At 34.1% G+C, this 19,070-nt stretch overlaps 1 protein-coding gene across 3 annotated transcripts in view; it reads left to right on the plus strand.

The window, feature by feature from the left end:
* LOC131938721 (tolloid-like protein 1) overlaps positions 1–16,329 on the plus strand; it is a 61,785-nt gene extending 45,456 nt beyond the window's left edge. For all 3 annotated transcript variants that reach the window (XM_059296853.1, XM_059296855.1, XM_059296854.1), the window contains exons 21-23: positions 3,573–3,750; positions 7,470–7,542; positions 13,051–16,329. In XM_059296853.1, the coding sequence (XP_059152836.1) occupies positions 3,573–3,750; positions 7,470–7,542; positions 13,051–13,215 (416 nt within the window). In that variant the 3' untranslated portion in view covers positions 13,216–16,329. The remainder of the gene's footprint in view (positions 1–3,572; positions 3,751–7,469; positions 7,543–13,050) is intronic.
* Positions 16,330–19,070: the final 2,741 nt, after the last annotated feature.

Here is a 19,070-nt window from a genome sequence, read left to right on the forward strand (position 1 = left end):
TGATTTACATCATAAAAATCACATTGTATTCAATTTAACATTAAATAAAATGACGTCTTTAGTTGTCTGTATTTTCATTGATTTATTGTAAATTTTATACATTACAGTGAGCTAGTTAAATAAACCGGGAGTGATCTCCCCTAAACTTTCTCGAATATTCTTATATAACACTACGTGGGATGGTAACTCGGAATATAGACATGAATTTTAATTACTTAAACTTTTAAAAATAGAATGGAATCTCGTAGAAAAAAAGAATTGCGCACCAAGCGAACGCCAAAACAAAATGTGCATAATATATACTTTATCAATTTACATGCGTTTTTTGAGAAATCGGAAATAGCGTAAATTACTACTTCCAGTAAACGGAAATTACTCAAAATTTTATAGAAGGTAGAGGATTAAATTTTTTAATTACATCTGAAATTGCATTTATCTATCTGAAATAGTACTCAAGTTATAGGCTTTAAAAATTTAAAGTAGAAAAAGTACCACTTCCGGTTATCAGAAATCGCTCAAAAGTTGATACTGATCTATGATTTTGATAAAATACTTATATATGAAATTTCATCAACCTAGCTGTAACGGTACTTAAGTTATCGTGTTTACAGACACACACACAGACACACACACAGACACACACACACACATACACACAGACAATCAGACATACGGACAAGATTGCAAAAATATGTTTTTCTGACTCTGGGAGGTGTAAAACGTCGAGATTTGTAAAAAAAATCTCGATTTTTTTTTTTTGCACGATTACAAGACTTTCTCTATACTTCGTATATACGAGAAAAGTAAAAAGAGAGATACAAAAATAACTGAATGTTTTGGCAAATACAGTAGGAAAAGACATCTATATTTTAGTACACACTATTTTGTATTGTGCAAGTTTCCATCAGCAATCCAAAATACAACCTTAGATAAACTTAATTATGTAATAATAATTAATATTAATAAATATAATTTAGACTACATTGTCATACTAGCTTAACTAACTTGTTTGGCAATAGTAGCCTTCCAAGTTCTAGGTATTAATTGTTAATTTAACCAATTTGCATACTTTTAATGAAAAATGAAACCAAATTGACACCCCGGAACTATTATACACATATTGTTTGCCGTTCACTTGGTGCACAATTCTTTTTTCTACGAGATTCAATTTTATTTTTTAAAAGTTTAAGTATGTAAAAACGTATTCAAATCATGTCAGTATCCTGAGTTCCCATAACCCTAGTGCAGGGGTCGGCAACCTTTTGGTACGGAAGAGCCAAAAGTTATGATTTACCAAATATCCCAGTTTTTAAAGAGCCACTAATACTTTTATTTCAATATTTTGAAACTTGATTAGGATTATATATATATATATATATATATATATATATATATATATATATATATATATATATATATATATATATATATATATATATATATATTTATATATATATATATAATTCTCTTCTGGGAGCCGTTAGAAAACAAGCTGCAAACGCTCTCCCTACCTCCCCACCCCTACATGGTTTTAGTGAGCTGTGTTCACTCTAAATGTTTACAAGCAGAGCCAACGATTTTAAACGTAGGGGGGGGGGGAGGAGGGGGGAGGGGGGGGGTTATGGTCCTTAACGAGCTACTTATAGTGTTTTAAAGAAATATTTTCAGTGTCAGCGTTGGTACTGTCGAATTCACAAATTATGAATTATTGAAAATTAGAAACAACTAAATAGCGGCGTATGTTATGCCGCGGGCCGGCTCGTATATATATAATTCTCTTCTGGGAGACGTTAGAAAACAAGCTGCAAGCGCCTCCTTACAATCCCCTCTCTTTCTCTCTATCACTATCACTACCACCCCTACCCCACCCCCACATGGTCTGGTGAGTTGTGGTCACGCTAAATGTTTACAAATCGTAGAGGCGGGTTTAGTGACGGCTATTAGGGGGGGGGTAGTGTTTTAAAGCAAATATTTTCAGTGGCAGCATTGGTACTGTCGAATTCACAAATTATGAATTACTGAAAAGTAGAAAATAAAAAAAATAGCGGCGTATGATACGCCGCGGGTCGGCTCGTATATTTATATTGCTTTAAAAATATTAAATAATATTTATTCAAATAAAAACATACACATGTTTCGTAGAAATAAGTACTAAAGTATTTTATCTAGAATAATAAAATCAGTAATCAAAGTAGACCTATATAACTTTCATTATTAAATACTATTTACAACAGTTTCGCCTTGCATACCTTTTGAAAGTTTGTTTAAACCTGGCTCATAACTTGTTTTCAGCTTCAAGCACGATTCTAGATTTGTATTTGTTAGTTGGCTTCTATACTTTGTATTATATTCATGCAAGAAAACGCTTGCTCGCATGAAAATGTTGACCCGAAGATCGTCAGGACTCCAAATGCCAACTTCTTCGACTTACTCTAGCATCATGCGAGACTATTCCTTGCGTCACATAGTAGGGCCTCAACTCGCGGCATTTCTTTTAGAGCTGTCCAGTTGTACAGTGAAACGTACATGTTTTACTGGACCTCCAAATCATCTAACTTGCTCTTGAGGTCTGTGAACTCACCGCTCCACAAATGTTTGGTTTTCAAATCTAGCAATTTAATTTGAAGCGAACCAGCCTCAACTCCAAATAGTTTAAAGTTAATGTAATTTGTTTTTGTTTTGAGATAATCTACTATGAACGTCAGAGTACTTGCATTTCTTTTGAATTGCTCAAATCTCTCAGTGAACACATCCTTCATCTTGTTTATAGCAATGCTAAAGTGATTTATGTTAACAGTTTTATCATGATATATATTTTTTAGATTTTTCGAAATAAAGTAATTTACCGCTCTCCGTGTCTTCAACAAAATGAAAGGTTTTTTTTTTTTGGAAACAATCATTTTCTTCAAGCAAGGCATAGGCTGGGTTTTCATTTCCATGCAGTTTTACTTTTAGCTCGTTTAGTTTCTTTGTGATCTTCACCATGAAGTTGAATGTTTCAATTTGGGATAGACAAGTTGATAGGGCTGGTAAGTAATTCACCAACCAGTTCTACGGCTCAATAAATTCTGCATGAGCAATAGAACTGGTTGGTGACCTACTTACCCTATAGGAGGTACATTGAAATATGGCGTAACTAAATATTCTAATAGAATAGCGAGCGTTTATTATTTATGTTTATTATTTTATCGTTCATTACCGAGTGTCGCAGAACAATATTTTTATGAGTTTTGAAAACAAAGTAAAATAATTAATAATATGTGTGCATGGAGCTGGAGAGCCGCATCTCGACATCAAAAGAGCCGCATGCGGCTCGCGAGCCGCAGGTTGCCGACCCCTGCCCTAGTGTTTTATATTCGAGAAAGTTTAGGGGAGATTACTCCCGCTTAATTTATAAAATGACTTATTTTTACGTGTTGTATTAATTAATTGATTTTTTACTTTATGAAAGCACATTACTTGCACAAGCATTCATAAAAGCTTTATGAATGCACAATTAAATTTTTAAATATAGTTTGTATCACATATTTTAAAATTTTAAGTTGCAACATCTCCTAATATTCCTTTTCAAGTTTGCGGTGGCTTGCTGCTAGCTACAGCATCAGCATTAGAGATAGTATCACATGCTCGTTTTGGAGATCATAACTACGATAACAGGGAAGATTGCCAATGGAAAATTCAAGCTGAAGCCGGCCATCAAGTACAGCTTAAGTTTACAAGCTTTGATTTGGAAGACGAAACTGATTGTGGGTAAGCAATGTAAAATGCACCCGATTATGTCTAAAGAATCTCTTATTGCATAATTACGATGCATCTTTTTGTTGTCTTTTAACTATAAAACGAACGGTATTTAAATGTTTAGGTTTTGCTTTTAATCAGATTATATATATATATATATATATATATATGTTACGGTCAAAGCCCGAAGTGCGGCCAAAGCGCGCATTGGCCGGCTCTCTTGGCCAAAGCCCGAAGAACTTAGCACTGAGATCGTATTTCGTACATTGGCCGGCCAATGCGCGCACTGGCCAGGACGTACTGGCCAAAGTCCGAAGCGCTTAAACTTGACAGCGTATTTTGTACATTGGCCGGTCAATGCGCGCACTGGCCGGGATGTTCTGGCCAATGTTCTATCTAGACTAAGTTGTGATCGCATTTTCATTATTCTGGGTGCGTTTTCATTGAGAGTAACGTATTGTTTAGCTATTGTTTGTATAGCATTCTATATGCAAGGCGACATGGATCAAAAGGGCCGTCAGACCATGAGACAGACATAGCAGATGGCTGTCAAAAGAAAAAAAAATGTAAATCCATGTTAGTTTCCATATATGGGTTTTCGATAAAAATAGTTATTGAGGAAGATCTTGAGGTTGCCATAAATGCAACGACATCCTCAGCTAACACATCTACTGCCGTGGCGGAACGTCCAGACCAGTTGCGTGACAATAATGTGGCCAACAGATTCTATATAGTTTGTGAAAAACATTGTAGTGCAGCTCATTCTTTTGGATCCTGTGGCAACGATGTCCATGCTATTTGTGAAATACCCAATGAAGCAGACGAAGGGTACGGAAGGAACAATACCTGCAGATTGTGTCACAACAAACAAGACATCATGGAACACAGATCAGCAGCTCATACTGGCTTGCAAACTTAAGGTGCTAAGATGCTTAAAACATCAAATACAAAATTTAAAGATGGTGAAGTGGGTGACAATGTACGCATCCGTTTTCCAGATGTTGACAGAGGTCACGGTGATCCCCGAAGCGTGATTGCAGTTGTCATGAGTGTCGAGGGCGGTTTCTACAAATTAGGAACGGAACATGGTGTTCTAAAACAACTGTATGCTAGAAGTGAGTTTTCAATTCTTCACGAAAAACTGCTCTTATTGTCGTCAGTTGGCACTGAGGAAAAATCACTACGAACCATCGCATCTTCACAATCATTGACTGGGAGCCAAGGCTACACTCGCTGCAATTGCACAACTAAGTGCACAACAAATCGCTGCAAGTGTAAAAATAACAAGCTGCTATGTAATTCTAAATGCCATAAAAGTTCAACTTGTTGTAACAAATGATAATATTGATAGATTGAGACTATAGTATAGTACAATAAATAAACCGGGAGTGATCTCCCCTAAACTTTCTCGAATATTCTTATATAAAATAACAGGGGATGGGAACTTAAAGTTTTAAAAATAGAATAAAATCTCGTAGACAAATTAATTGCACACCAAGTGAACGCCAAATAAAAAAGCGCATAATAGTGCGCAATATTATTAGTACTTTTAAAATTTACATTAGTTTTTTGAGAAATCGGAAGTAGCGTAAATTACTACTTCCGGTCAACGGAAATTACTCAAAATTTAACAGAAGGTAGAAAATTAGATCTTTTACTTACATGTGAAATTTCATTTATCTATCTGAAATAGTTATAGGCTTTTGAAAAATTCAAAGTAGGAAAAGTACCACTTCCGGTTATCGGAAATCGCTCAAAAGTTGATACGGATCAACGATTTTGATAAAATACTTATATATGAAATTTCATCAACCTAGCTGTAACGGTACTCAAGTTATCGTGTTTACACACGTACAGACAGACAGACAGACACACACACAGACACACAGACATTCGGACAAGATTGCAAAATTATGTTTTTCCGTATAAGTGAGGTGTAAAACGTCGAGATTTGTAAAAATCTCGATTTTTTTTTTTGCACGATTACAAGACTTTCTCTATACTTCGTATATACGAGAAAGTAAAAATGTGAATGTTTCTGTCATTTACTTTAATTAATAATCAATAAAGACTTAATTTCATGATCCTTAAGGCATAAAAAAAAAATAATCTGCTCATGATCTTCTAATTCGGACTTTGGCCGGTCGTCCCTAGCCAGATGATCTTCTAATTAAGACTTTGGCCGGTCCACCATGGCCAGTCCGCGGACTGGCCGGCCAAAGGCCGAAATCAAGCAAAGTTTCGGACTTTGACCGACCTATGGGAGGCGATATTGGCCAATGCGCGGATTGGCCGGCCAATCCTAGCATTGGCCGACTTCGGGCTTTGACCGTAACATATACATGTATATATCTATATATATATATATATATATATATATATATAAATGGATGGATGGATGGATGGATGGATGGATGGATGGATGGATGGATGGATGGATGGATGGATGGATGGATGGATGGATGGATGGATGGATGGATGGATGGATGGATGGATGGATGGATGGATGGATGGATGGATGGATGGATGGATGGATGGATGGATGGATGGATGGATGGATGGATGGATGGATTGGATGGGTGGGTGGGTGGGTGGGTGGGTGGGTGGGTGGGTGGGTGGGTGGGTGGGTGGGTGGGTGGGTGGGTGGGTCGGTGGGCGAATGGACAGACAAATAGACAGATAGACAGATAGTCAGACAGATTTATATTGAATACAATAAAGAAAATACTATGATAACTAAAAAGCACCGAATACATATCTTCAATGGCTTTACCCTAACTGTCTTGTATAGTGACGAGGTGCTCGATCTATACTATATGACAGAGTCCTGCACTGCCTCACTGGCACCCTCTACAGCGTGTGTATGCACCTTTACGAATACAGTGGTTCCAACTTCAGATCGGGTTACTAAATTACTTGTATTTGACTCTCTTCGGTCATTTTAGGACAATAACCATACCCTGCAGACTTAGATCGGTCTCTAATGTCGTTCTACTGAATTGCGAATGAATGATATATATCTGGCGCCTGGATATCGGCATAGGCTCTGCGCTCATGAATAGAATAAAGGGAAAATATTCCGAATGATACCCTAAAAACAGAGTCTCAAAAATACGGATCGTCCTCTTCGAAAGCTTGCGTCTCCAAAAATAAACCTAAAAACGAAATGATCGACAACAACCCCTTGCTAGGTCATAGCATTTTAGACAGAATCGCCACATTGAAAGGAAATAAAATATCCTTGTCTCTATAAAAAAATGTGTTTTGCGGCTAGAAACCACTTTCACAGGGTTAAATGCAAGTGACACAGTTTAAGGTATTCAGGGCAAGGTGGTCAGGAGAAACCCCATTTATGTTATTGAATATGATAGATCTGTTATGTTAGGTTAATGGTATGCACAAGTAGTATATATATATATATATATATATATATATATATATATATATATATATATATATATTATGAAGAAAAATTGAACCCCTCCCTTGACCATTTCCTAGCTATACCACTGTGTGTGTAGTGCATGTGTGTGTATATGTGTATCAATTACCTTATCTCTACGCACACGTTTATGCAAACATATCTTATGTACAAATATAAATGTTACAATACATATGTGTGTGTTTGTGAATACATGCGTCTTATAAAATTCTAGTTATGTGCTCAGCTCTTCAGTAACAATATCTATAAAAAGCACTATTTCATTCAATCATTTATTTTAATCACCCAGATACGATGTTGTGACTGTTTATGATGGCCAACTTGAAACTGATAACTTATTAGGGACATTTTGTGGAAGTGCTGTAAGTATAGAATATTTGATGTAGGTTTATGATCTAAAAAATGTTAGCGGAAAGCACATACCATAGTAATATGAACGTTCCCCATGCAACCACCGGCCTCACGAATGTCCACATTCCTACAGCACACCTTGATCCATCACATCATAACACCCCCTTCCCACTCCTTATTCACATAATATAAAAAAGGACACAGCATAAACAATCAACAAAAATATAAACATGACACAAACAATATAGAAACACAACTAAAATGCAATGAAACACAACCAAAACAAGATCATAACAAAAACAACAATGCAACTTACACGCCACAGAGCCACTTCCCTAACCCCCAGATAAATTAGCCCGACGTCAATTAGCACCCCTTTCTTTTAATAACCCCCATTGTTATTACTACTCCTCTCCCCTACTTCTACCCCAACCTCACCCCCCCCCCCCCCCACCCCACCCCACCCCACCGAATGATGAGCAGAAAAAGTCACAGGGAAAATGAGACAAGGGAAAGAAATTCACAGAATAAAAACACAAAGAAAACACTTTATTGGAAAAATTTACTTTTCGGATGGTGTTTTATCGTAACATATTTATAATAATAATCCGACATTTATATTTTTTTACCAGTAAAAATATAAGATTATTAAAAAAAGCATCCTCAGCTTTGATACATATTTGAATGCCTGCTAGAAAAAGTAAAAATGTAGGCACATCATTGTGCTTTGTGTTTTTTGCCTCTAAGCCTTCCTCGGTAGTTCTTTCCGTCCACGTTGACGGTACAATGAGAGCCTTGGTACCGTGTCAGTTTTTTTGTCTTGATGCTATGCTTTGTTATGTAATGTGCGTGGTTAATGAAATTAGTAAAAGCGGTTTAATTATTGCAGTGGCGTATCTACCGTAAAGCTAGCCTTAGCAAGGCATGCGAGCCCAAGGAAAATATGGGCCCTTTTCCCTCTTTAAAAAATAAAAACGTTTACATTGGAATAGTTTAATGCCCATGTGTAAGAAACGTAGAGGGGCTCTCTCATCAGTGTGAATGAAGCAATATGTTAGCGTTACTAATTGTCTATACTTAGATGCTCGATCTCAATTTCTGATTGGATTATCTAAAAATAGATGCTAATTGCATCATTCGCAAAGTGGCGAAACTGTTAGGATTTTTTTACGGACAAAAAGAAACATCCCAGTTCTTAATCCAACCTTGGTTAATTTTTCTTATTAAAAACGTATTACATGGCCCTCAGCGGCCCATGTGAGCCTTTGGGGGCCGAAACAGACATTTTTATATGCAGCCTAATCGCACCCTAACAGGGCGCCAGAGGACACGCCTGATTCAATTTAGTGAGCGCTTGTAACGCCCCATCCTATCCATTGTCTATCACACTGTTTAGACCGCTCACGGGAAAGACCAGGGCGCCAAATCGCATCCTACCGGGGGGGGGGGGGCGCCCATGCAAAATTAAATCCCCCCATTCCCCACCACCTACCCGCCCCTATTCCCCCCTCCCACCCAGATACCTTTTCGGGAGTATTCATCAACTCCCTAAAGTTTTATGGCACCGGGATAAACTGTGTCGTCTTTTATTTTTATATACCGTATATAGAGAAAAATCCCACCATTCCGTGGCGCCACCCTTGTGAAATTTTAAAAAAAATATTTGTTTACAGATACCTTCCCTGGAGTGTTCTGATCAACTCCCCAAAGTTTGATGGCGATCGGAATAACGCCGTGAAACCGCAATCGACGTTTATTTTTTATATACCGTATATAGAGAAAACCGCCCTTGAAAGTTTAAAAATGATTTTTTACGGAACCCTTCCCTGAAGTTTGATGGCTATCTGATGAACGTTGTCAGACCGCAATCGACTTAATTTTTATATACCAATTATAGAGAGAGAAAAATCGCGCCCTGTCGGGGCGCCACCCCTGCGAATTTGAAAATGTTTTTAGTGCAGAAATCTCCCCAGGAAAATTTTCAACATCTTCCCAAAGTTTCATGTCGATCGTGTGAACGGTGTCATTGCAATTCACTTTTATTATTTTTATATACCGTATACAGAGAAAAATCGCACCCTCCCGCGGCGCCGCCATTGCGAAATTAAATATGATGTTTTTACAGAACCCTTCCCCAGAGTGTCCTAATCAACTCCCCCAAAATCTCATGGCTATCGGGTGAACGCTGTCAAACAAAAATCGACTTTTATTTTTATATACCGAATATAGAGTAAAATCGCACCCTCCCGTGGCGCCGCCCTTGTGAAATTAAAAATGATTGTTTTACAGAACCCTTTCCGAGAGTGTTCTAATGAACTCACCAAAAATTGATGGCGATCGGATGAACGGTGTCACTGCAATTCACTTTTATTATTTTTATATACTGTATATAGAGAAAAAATCGCACCCTCCCGTGGCGCCGCCCTTGCGAAATTAAAAATGATTTTTTTACAGAACACTTTGCTAGAATGCTCTAATCAAGTCCCTAAAGTCTCATGGCTATAGGGTGGGCGCTGTCACACCAAAATCGACTTTTATTTTTATATACCGTATATATAGAAAAAACAAATCGCGCCCTGCTGGGGCGCAACCCCTGCGAATTTGAATTTCTTTTTCCGCAGAAACCTCCCCAGGAATATTCTCAACAACTTCCCAAAGTTTCACGGCGATGTGATAAGAGGTGTAGTAATGCATAAAAGACAAACAAACAAACAAACAAACATACATACATACATTGCTTATATATATATATATATATATATATATATATATATATATATATATATATATATATATATATATATATATATATATATATATATATGTGTGTGTGTGTGTGTGTGTGTGTGTGTGTATATATATATATATATTATATATATATATATATATATATATATATATATATATATATATATATATATATATATATATACAGATATATATATAGATATATATATAGATATATAAATATATATAGATATATAAAAATCTATAATATAAGCCGGCAAGTAGTGTGTCAGTCTTTCCTTCCTTCCTTCCGTCATCGCTATAGCTTTTGGAACCATTAAAGTAAACATCGCACCATGCTGTGCTTTTCAGTGCACCGCAGTGTCTTATTAGAAGTAATAGAGTAGGGTTTGTTTATACGCTTCTCCTATAAAACCCCCAGCTTGTCCGCAAACCGAAAGATAGAATAATAATTAGTAAACAGTATATATAATAGGCAGTATTTAAAATATCCGTGTTTTACCAACCATATATCACTTTATCAATTCTTACATTTTTTTCCAGTACTTTAAATTTTTAAAAATTACAATAGTTTCATAACTAAAACCATTGCGCACCTAATGAACGTGATGACGCGTCTATAATAGTGCGGAATAGTTGATTAAAAATAATAAGTAATAAACAGTACATTCAGTGAATAAAATAAATAAAAGATTGCCTTTTATCAATTCATGCTAATTATAATTTTCTAACAATAATTTCCTCTTACACATCCGCATAATTTGCATTCACATTTTGCTTATTTATAGTATTGCAACACTAATTCCTTCTATGACGACCGTATATTTGCATTCACATTTTTAATTAGCGTGAGTTTAATTTTTTTTTAATTACCTCCTTTGTCAAAATTAGAAAAAAAAAGTTAAATTAATTTGATTTTTCTACCGTACTGTTATTATGTTATTAAAATGTATCCACTTTTTCTGGGAATATAAACGAAAATAATATTTGACATTAATACTTCTAATATGTTTTAGCAGTGTGCGTGTATTTAATATTTTCTTTACGTTATGCAAAAAAGTAAAAACAGTGGCAATTATAAAATAGCTCTATGTCGTTATATAAACAAACCCTACTCAATTACTTTTTTAAAAATACCTCCCTTGGCAAAATTACTAAACAGTTTAATTAGATTTTTCTAACCTACAGTTATTATGTTATTAAAATGTATCTACTTTTTCTAGGAATATTAACGAAAACGATATTTGACATTGATCCTTTTAATATGTTTTAGCAATGTGCGTGTATTTAATATTCACTTTACATTATGCAAAATTGTACAAACAGTGGAAATTATAAAATAGCTTTATGTCGTTATATAAACAAACCCTACTCAATTACTTTTTTTAAAATACCTCCCTTGGCAAAATTACTAAACAGTTTAATTAGATTTTTCTAACCTACAGTTATTATGTTATTAAAATGTATCTACTTTTTCTAGGAATATTAACGAAAACGATATTTGACATTGATCCTTTTAATATGTTTTAGCAATGTGCGTGTATTTAATATTCACTTTACGTTATGCAAAATTGTACAAACAGTGGAAATTATAAAATAGCTTTATGTCGTTATATAAACAAACCCTACTCAATTACTTTTTTTAAAATACCTCCCTTGGCAAAATTACTAAACAGTTTAATTAGATTTTTCTAACCTACAGTTATTATGTTATTAAAATGTATCTACTTTTTCTAGGAATATTAACGAAAACGATATTTGACATTGATCCTTTTAATATGTTTTAGCAATGTGCGTGTATTTAATATTCTCTTTACGTTATGCAAAATTGTACAAACAGTGGAAATTATAAAATAGCTTTATGTCGTTATATAAATAAACCCTACTCTATTACGTATAACAAGACAATGCGATGCACTGCAAAGCACTTCATGGTGCGATGTTTACTTTTGTGGTTCCAAAATCTATAGCGATGACGGAAGGAAGGAAGGACTGACACACTACTTGCGCGCTTATATTATAGAATATTGCTATATATAGTGATTATTTCCCCTAGTTTGCTTGTCTTAATTAATATTCCAGGAATCATTATGTCACATTGGTTTTTTTTTACAAGGATTACAAAACAGGTTGTGTTGCGTTCATTTTTATTTTTTTTTTGTATTGTGTGTATATTTTGTTCGTTTTTTTTTTTTTTTTTGGTTTTTGTTTAGAGTGATAAATTGTTTTAGTTTGGTCAGTTTGTTCTTATTTCTTCAGAGTTCTATGGTTTTATTTTTCATAGTCTTTGCTGTTGATTGATTTAAATGGAGGAATCGTTAACCCCCCACCCACTCCATCCCGTTTTTGGACAGCATAAAAGCGTTACCCTTAGGGAATGGGTAGAATTTGGAGTGTTAGAAGAATGCTTTTCGTTTGAATATTGGAATGGGGTTGGATAGGAAAGGTTTTGTGACCTAATGTAAAGATTGCAATTTATTGGCTTTGTGTTTTTATTGTATTTTAACCTTATAAAACTGAAAAAAAAACTTATATACGTTTTACTATTGATCATTAATTCAAAGAAAGCTATTTGATAAAAATGGGGTAAGTAGTATGTTGAGTATGGGGTAGGCATAATAGAAGAGTGGAAAACATGGTCGTCTAGTTTATTTTAATGAACTCAAACTTTTTACTTAAACAAGGAGTACAAATCATCTTACACATTTTAGTTTAGATTTAGTGGGTATATACAAATCATAATTTTAATTTTGCTTTCAATTATCTTTCAGATACCAGATTCTATAATTTCAAGCACTGAATATTTATTAATTAAATTTCGATCCGATGATACAATAAATTGGAAGGGATTCTCTGCAACTTACAAACGTATTAATCCCTCACTGGATTATGTTGAAGGAAAGGATATTTATGAAAATGAGTTAGATTTAGAGTAATGCAATAAAAGTTTATATTCATGCTCAATCTTACAGCAGCATGTCTATAAATCAATTACAATATAATATTAGAATGTATTTGGGAGGTGTTTGATATGTAGTTACCTCATATATTCAAATAAATGTTTCAACTTAAATATATTTTAACTTTCAAATAACTTTTTTAATAATTAATTATTTTTAAGCAGCCAATTTCATAATCTTTTTCTCATTTGTTTTAACACTGTTGTTTTACAAAAGTATCGAAAGAGTGTGAATTTGTAATTCACAGATAAATGAAAGAAATACTATTTGTAGCAATAATATTTCTGTTTTTGCATTAGTTACAAGAGTTACGGAAAACAAATGTTATAATTATTTGAAAGCGAAAGAACGAAAAGTGAAAATTGACCGTAATTGTATGATGCTGTGTATTCTATTTTAATGTAATGCTATGGTTTATTAAATTACATTTCTATTAGCTCAGCATCAGATCTGAATCTGATTCTAAAATGAACGAAAGCAGGCAGTCATTTTAAATTAATCTACAAACCATTTAAAACATTGCATGTACCATCAAAACATAACAAAGGGTAATTGATAAAACTGAAACTGGCTTTCTATGAAAGTTAATTTTTTTTTAAAATCATAATAGGATTTGTTTTAAAGACGCTTAGTTATTTATTGTGTTACTAGCTACATGAAATGCGTCGAGACTGAGGGTGGGGCTTTTAAAAAAATTAATTCGAGTAAGACAAATTGACGTTCAGATACACTTCCAATAAGGAGAGGTATTATTCTGAATGTGTCATTACGCCAACATTTGAGAATAAAAAACAAATGTATAGGCCAGCTTATCTTTATCGTAACTGTGTCAAATCAAATGATTTGTAAGTCAAAGTGTGCAATTAAATACTTTTTTCAACAAATGATTAGTATCAGTCCTTGTCTTTTTCTGTAACTGACAAAATGAATTTCGAACTCGACGATTTTACTGAACTGCATGTTTATATTAACGTAAATATCTATTAAATATTCTCCACAAACCATATATTGTGATTTTTTAAAAAGAAGAGCCGTCACAATACATGTTATTTTGTTATATTTTCTTTTTCCTTTTTTTTTTTTTTTCTAATTTATTTCATTTGTTAATTTTTTGTTCATCTTTTAAAATTAATGATTATTTTTTTAAATTTTATTTCTATTTTTATCTACTTATTTGTTTCTATAATTCTTTTACCTTATGACTTTAGTTAGCATCAAGTGATGACTTCCGCACAGAGGCGTATCAAGGGGAAGGCGGGTGGGGTAGCCGCACCTGGCGCCGACCCTGATGGGGTAGACCAAAATGGGTAGACCCATTTTAAAAAAAGCTTAGTTTAACCTCAAGTACTGGATTATACACAGTCACAGTCGAAGTTAAGAAAGTAAACGGCTACAAGGCTTTACACGCGGTTTCTACATCACTTATGTGGCACCCGAAAAATAAAACTGTTACGGGATAGTGACAGGTAGAAAGCGCCACCAACCTTTCCAACTGGGGGCGGGGCGCTTTTTCACCAGCATAAATAACTATAGCCAATATATAAATGTGAGAGGGGGTGGCGTAAAACTGGTAGTTCGGCCCGGGCACCGAAATGGGTTACTACGCATCTGCTTCCACGCGGTATAGGATCCGAAATAGCCAAATTGTGACTCAAAAGAATAGTGTTGTACGTGTCTTCATGCAGAATTAAACATACGTATATGTTATAGCATATATAAAACAGTCTCCTACATAAATATAGCAAAACAAAAAGAGCTAATAATATATTGCATTTATCTTTCTGAATGGATATTAGATTCTACTTTAAATATTCAATAATATATTATACATTTCTGAAAAAGATTAAAATTAAATTATCATATAAATAATTAACATTGCTAAATACCTATTAAAAATATGGTTTTTTTAAATAGTATATTGGGAGTTGTGTCCAAGAGATGTTACATTTCTATGGAAATCTTCGTAGGAAGTGCATTGCTTGGACTTTCATCCAAAGTGAGCACTTGCTGAAAGTTGGTACGACGACTCTTAAATTCCTACTTATTTGTAATTTCAAAAATGAATTACCTTTCTCCTCGCATCTTTGCTTTACTTTCTTACTTTTTCCTTATATATATATATATATATATATATATATATATATATATATATATATATATATATATATATATATATATATATATATATATATATATATGTGTATATATGAGTATATGAATACACACAAAAATGTGTGTGTTCATACATACGTACATTTTATTGCACTTTAAAAAAAATTGTTTACACATTCCTATTGTAAATGGATATTAAAGAAAAACTGTAATAACTATTATTATGTGAACGTGTATAACCAGTGTTATATATCTATATTTATATGTATATATATATATATGTATACAATATGTATATATAAATATTTATTTATATATACAGGTATATACTATATATATACATGTATATGTATAGGTATTTATATATGCTTATATATGTGTGTGTTTATTTATATTTAAATACTAATGTATATAAAGATAAGTATTTATATACATTTTTGTGTATATAATTATACTTAATACATATACAATTTATATGTATGTATATATTATTTTTTGACATGACGAGTGTTTCATGGATTCACTAGATTGCACGTTAAGAATGTATACTTTTTTTTAAAAATAGCTAGTGGGACTACGTATTTTATCTTGTAAAATAAAAAAAAAATATCATTTAACTGCATTGTACGAGGCTTTTATTAAATCTTTATTTAACCCAATTTTCACGGTGAAGCAATTGCACTACTTGTATTTACATTATTTCTAGAATACATAAAAGTGTTTCTGAAAACATTAATGACGTATTATTTACACATTTGTACAATTCCAATTAACAACTTATCGTGTACTTTTTTTGATAACTTGTAGCATCTGTAACTGCTGTTGTTATTCAAAATTATAACGATTTTTAAAATTTGTGACAACTATTTTAACATAAGCTAATCTCAAATTATTACATTTTATTCACAGATTTTTTTTAGTAGGTTATCATTTAATTACAGCTTTATTTTGCAATAATACAGTTAATAAAGTATAAACATCGAGACCTGCATTCTTACATTGTTTTTTTTTTAAATATACTTTTCATTATCCCTTTGTTTCTTTGCAGCACCATGATTAAGTAAGGCGCAGAAGTGTGAAACCATAAAAACGTGTGACGTCAATTGTGACAATTTTTACTGAGAAAATATCGATTCATCTTTTACACTGATAATTAATAAATAAGTTGTAAATAACTAAATTCTGCAGCACTGGGCGAAACCTGAATGGCTCTATTGTATTAAAAATATAAAGTACTGAAATAAATGGGAAAAAAAACGTTTTAATACTAATAAAGAAAAGCGTGGGTCACTTTAGTATCTATTGGATACCTTTACTAATGTTAAGGAAGACACCCACGCTTTTCTTTATAGTTATTTAAATAGTAGTCTATAATTTATTTTCTACTTTTTAGTGCATTATTACATAAAAGCTTGTTATTAAAACGTTTTTTATGAATTTTTTTTCAGTACTTTACATGTTTTATTTACAATAGAGTTACATGACTAAAAACCATTGCGCGCCTACTGTACATCACGTTCAGTAGGCGCGCAATGGTTTTTGAACGCAGCCATTGAACGTGATGGCGCAGCTATTGAAGGTGATGACGCGTGTGTTGTGGTTGGATAGACATGCCTACTAATTCGGTCCAAATATTAATTAATTCATAAAAAATTAATTAGGCATCCAATTAAGTCAAATTTAGTTTCAGATTGCATTGTCTTCATGTCTTGACCCACGTGCCTACTGTGAATCGTGTCGGTCAAGTAGAACTGTCCGAATTTTCACTCCTCCGTTTCGGTCTAGACTGACGACTGACGACTGACGAGGAAGTGAGTTAAATAAAAGATTGTAAAAACATGCACAGTCAGACGGAAACAAAATATGACGTCATATTCAGCATATAGTAGAAAAAAGTCGACAGCCGGGAGAGTGCACAAAATAATATGACGTCATTGATTCTCGAGTAAACATTGAATTAAAAACGCCAATTTTGTCTAATCTAAGAGGTTTGCGTGAAGAGTTTCTTTCATACAATTCTTCGGGTAGGGGCGAAGCCCCACCCTCGAGACACAACGACTAAGCCGCCGCCCCCCCCCTCACCCCAACTCAAAAGAAATTTCTTCATCGATACTCTATAATAAAAATTACCGCCTGATTAATGTGTCTAATCTAAAAAGTGGTTTGCTTGCAGTTTCTTTCGTGCAATTCTTCGGGTAGTGGCTAAGCGCGACACCAGTGTTTCTTTCAGACTTTTTCCTCCCCGGAGGGGAAAAATTTTTTCTAATCTAAAAAGTGTTTAGCGTGCAGTTTTTTTTTTTCAAGCATCTCTTCCGGTAGGGGCGAAGCCCCGCCCAGATTCTTCCTTTAGTTTGTATGATCTACAAATGCGAAAAGAGTTTCTTTCAGACTTTTTCCTCCCCGGCGAGGGGTGGGGGTACTTGAATTTTATTTGGGGGGGGGGGTAGAATTTTCTGGGACACTGGAAAAGGTGTATAATTATTTTCGTTGAATGGGACGGTAGACATGTTTTGGGGTGTGTGGGGGGGGGGGCGGAGCCCCCTCCTCCCAAGTAGAGTTGCCTGAAAGAAACTCTAAATGCGACTTTTGTCATGAATGAGATTAGGTGCATGGTTCAGGGATATGCCTATGACTATATTTTGTATAAATTAAAGTACCGATTCTGGATAAAAATCCGTTTTCAATGTCATTTTTTGTTTCCGGTTAAATTGAATTAAGATGGTGATTCGGTTTTGGTTTTAGTTTAGAGAAAATAGACAGCACTATCAACCTAGCGCCCGTTGTATCCTTCCTCAACGGGCCATTTTTCTCGTCTATAATAATAGTTTCGTTGTCTGTGTATCTATCTGTCTATCTATCTATCTATCTGACAAGAACGCTATAGAGAAAACACAAGCAAAATAAAAACTTTCATAGTAAAACGAAAACGTAACATGACTTCACATTGATAATCCTAATTTATAAATCCCCACGTTCGCACATCTCTCTCTCTCTCTCTTTCTCTGTCCGCAAAAAATTTTCGCCGGACATCACGTCAGAATCGGCAGCGATATATGGAGAACTTTTTACGGACTTTTGTTGAAAATAATATGTTAGATGTTTTAAATGTATAACCACAATTTTACTTAAAGAAGAAAAATAAAAATTAAAGGCGTATTCGAATGTAGAGAAACAGTATTATTTATGCAACCGGAAAAGCATTAATACATGTGAAAAAGAACGCATAAAACTGTGACGTCGCTATTGCTTATACATTAACTAATGACGTCATCTGCTGTGTTTTGAATAAAAAGAAATGAACTATTTCATTCAAATTTGATTTAGATCTACGTACACTATGAAATGTATACAATACAATTTTTCCGGCCTAAACTCATAAAATTTATTTTATTTATTTGGATTCTAGATCTAGATATTCTAGATTCATCTATTCAAATAATACATTTCTATACTAAAGTATTTCAGGCCTTAATTACTTTATTGAAATCTTTGTTTATCTATAATATATAAAGCAAAGTTGTCGGGTGCCCGATAGGGCACTTCCCGGCGCCGCAGGCGCTTCAAATTTGGCAGGATCTTGCCTTGGGGCGACTGAACACGGGGGCCGGTTGACCGAAAAGTCTACGATGATGGGGTCAAAACTGACCTCGACTGACCGGCGCCTTATATGAGCTATAAATAAAAAAAAATGTCCACGGAGGAACCTCTTCATAACTCCT

The sequence above is a fragment of the Physella acuta genome, unplaced genomic scaffold (genome assembly GCF_028476545.2).
Source record: "Physella acuta isolate Inbredline_101_S28 unplaced genomic scaffold, ASM2847654v3 ptg000256l, whole genome shotgun sequence".
NCBI lineage: Eukaryota > Metazoa > Mollusca > Gastropoda > Physidae > Physella > Physella acuta.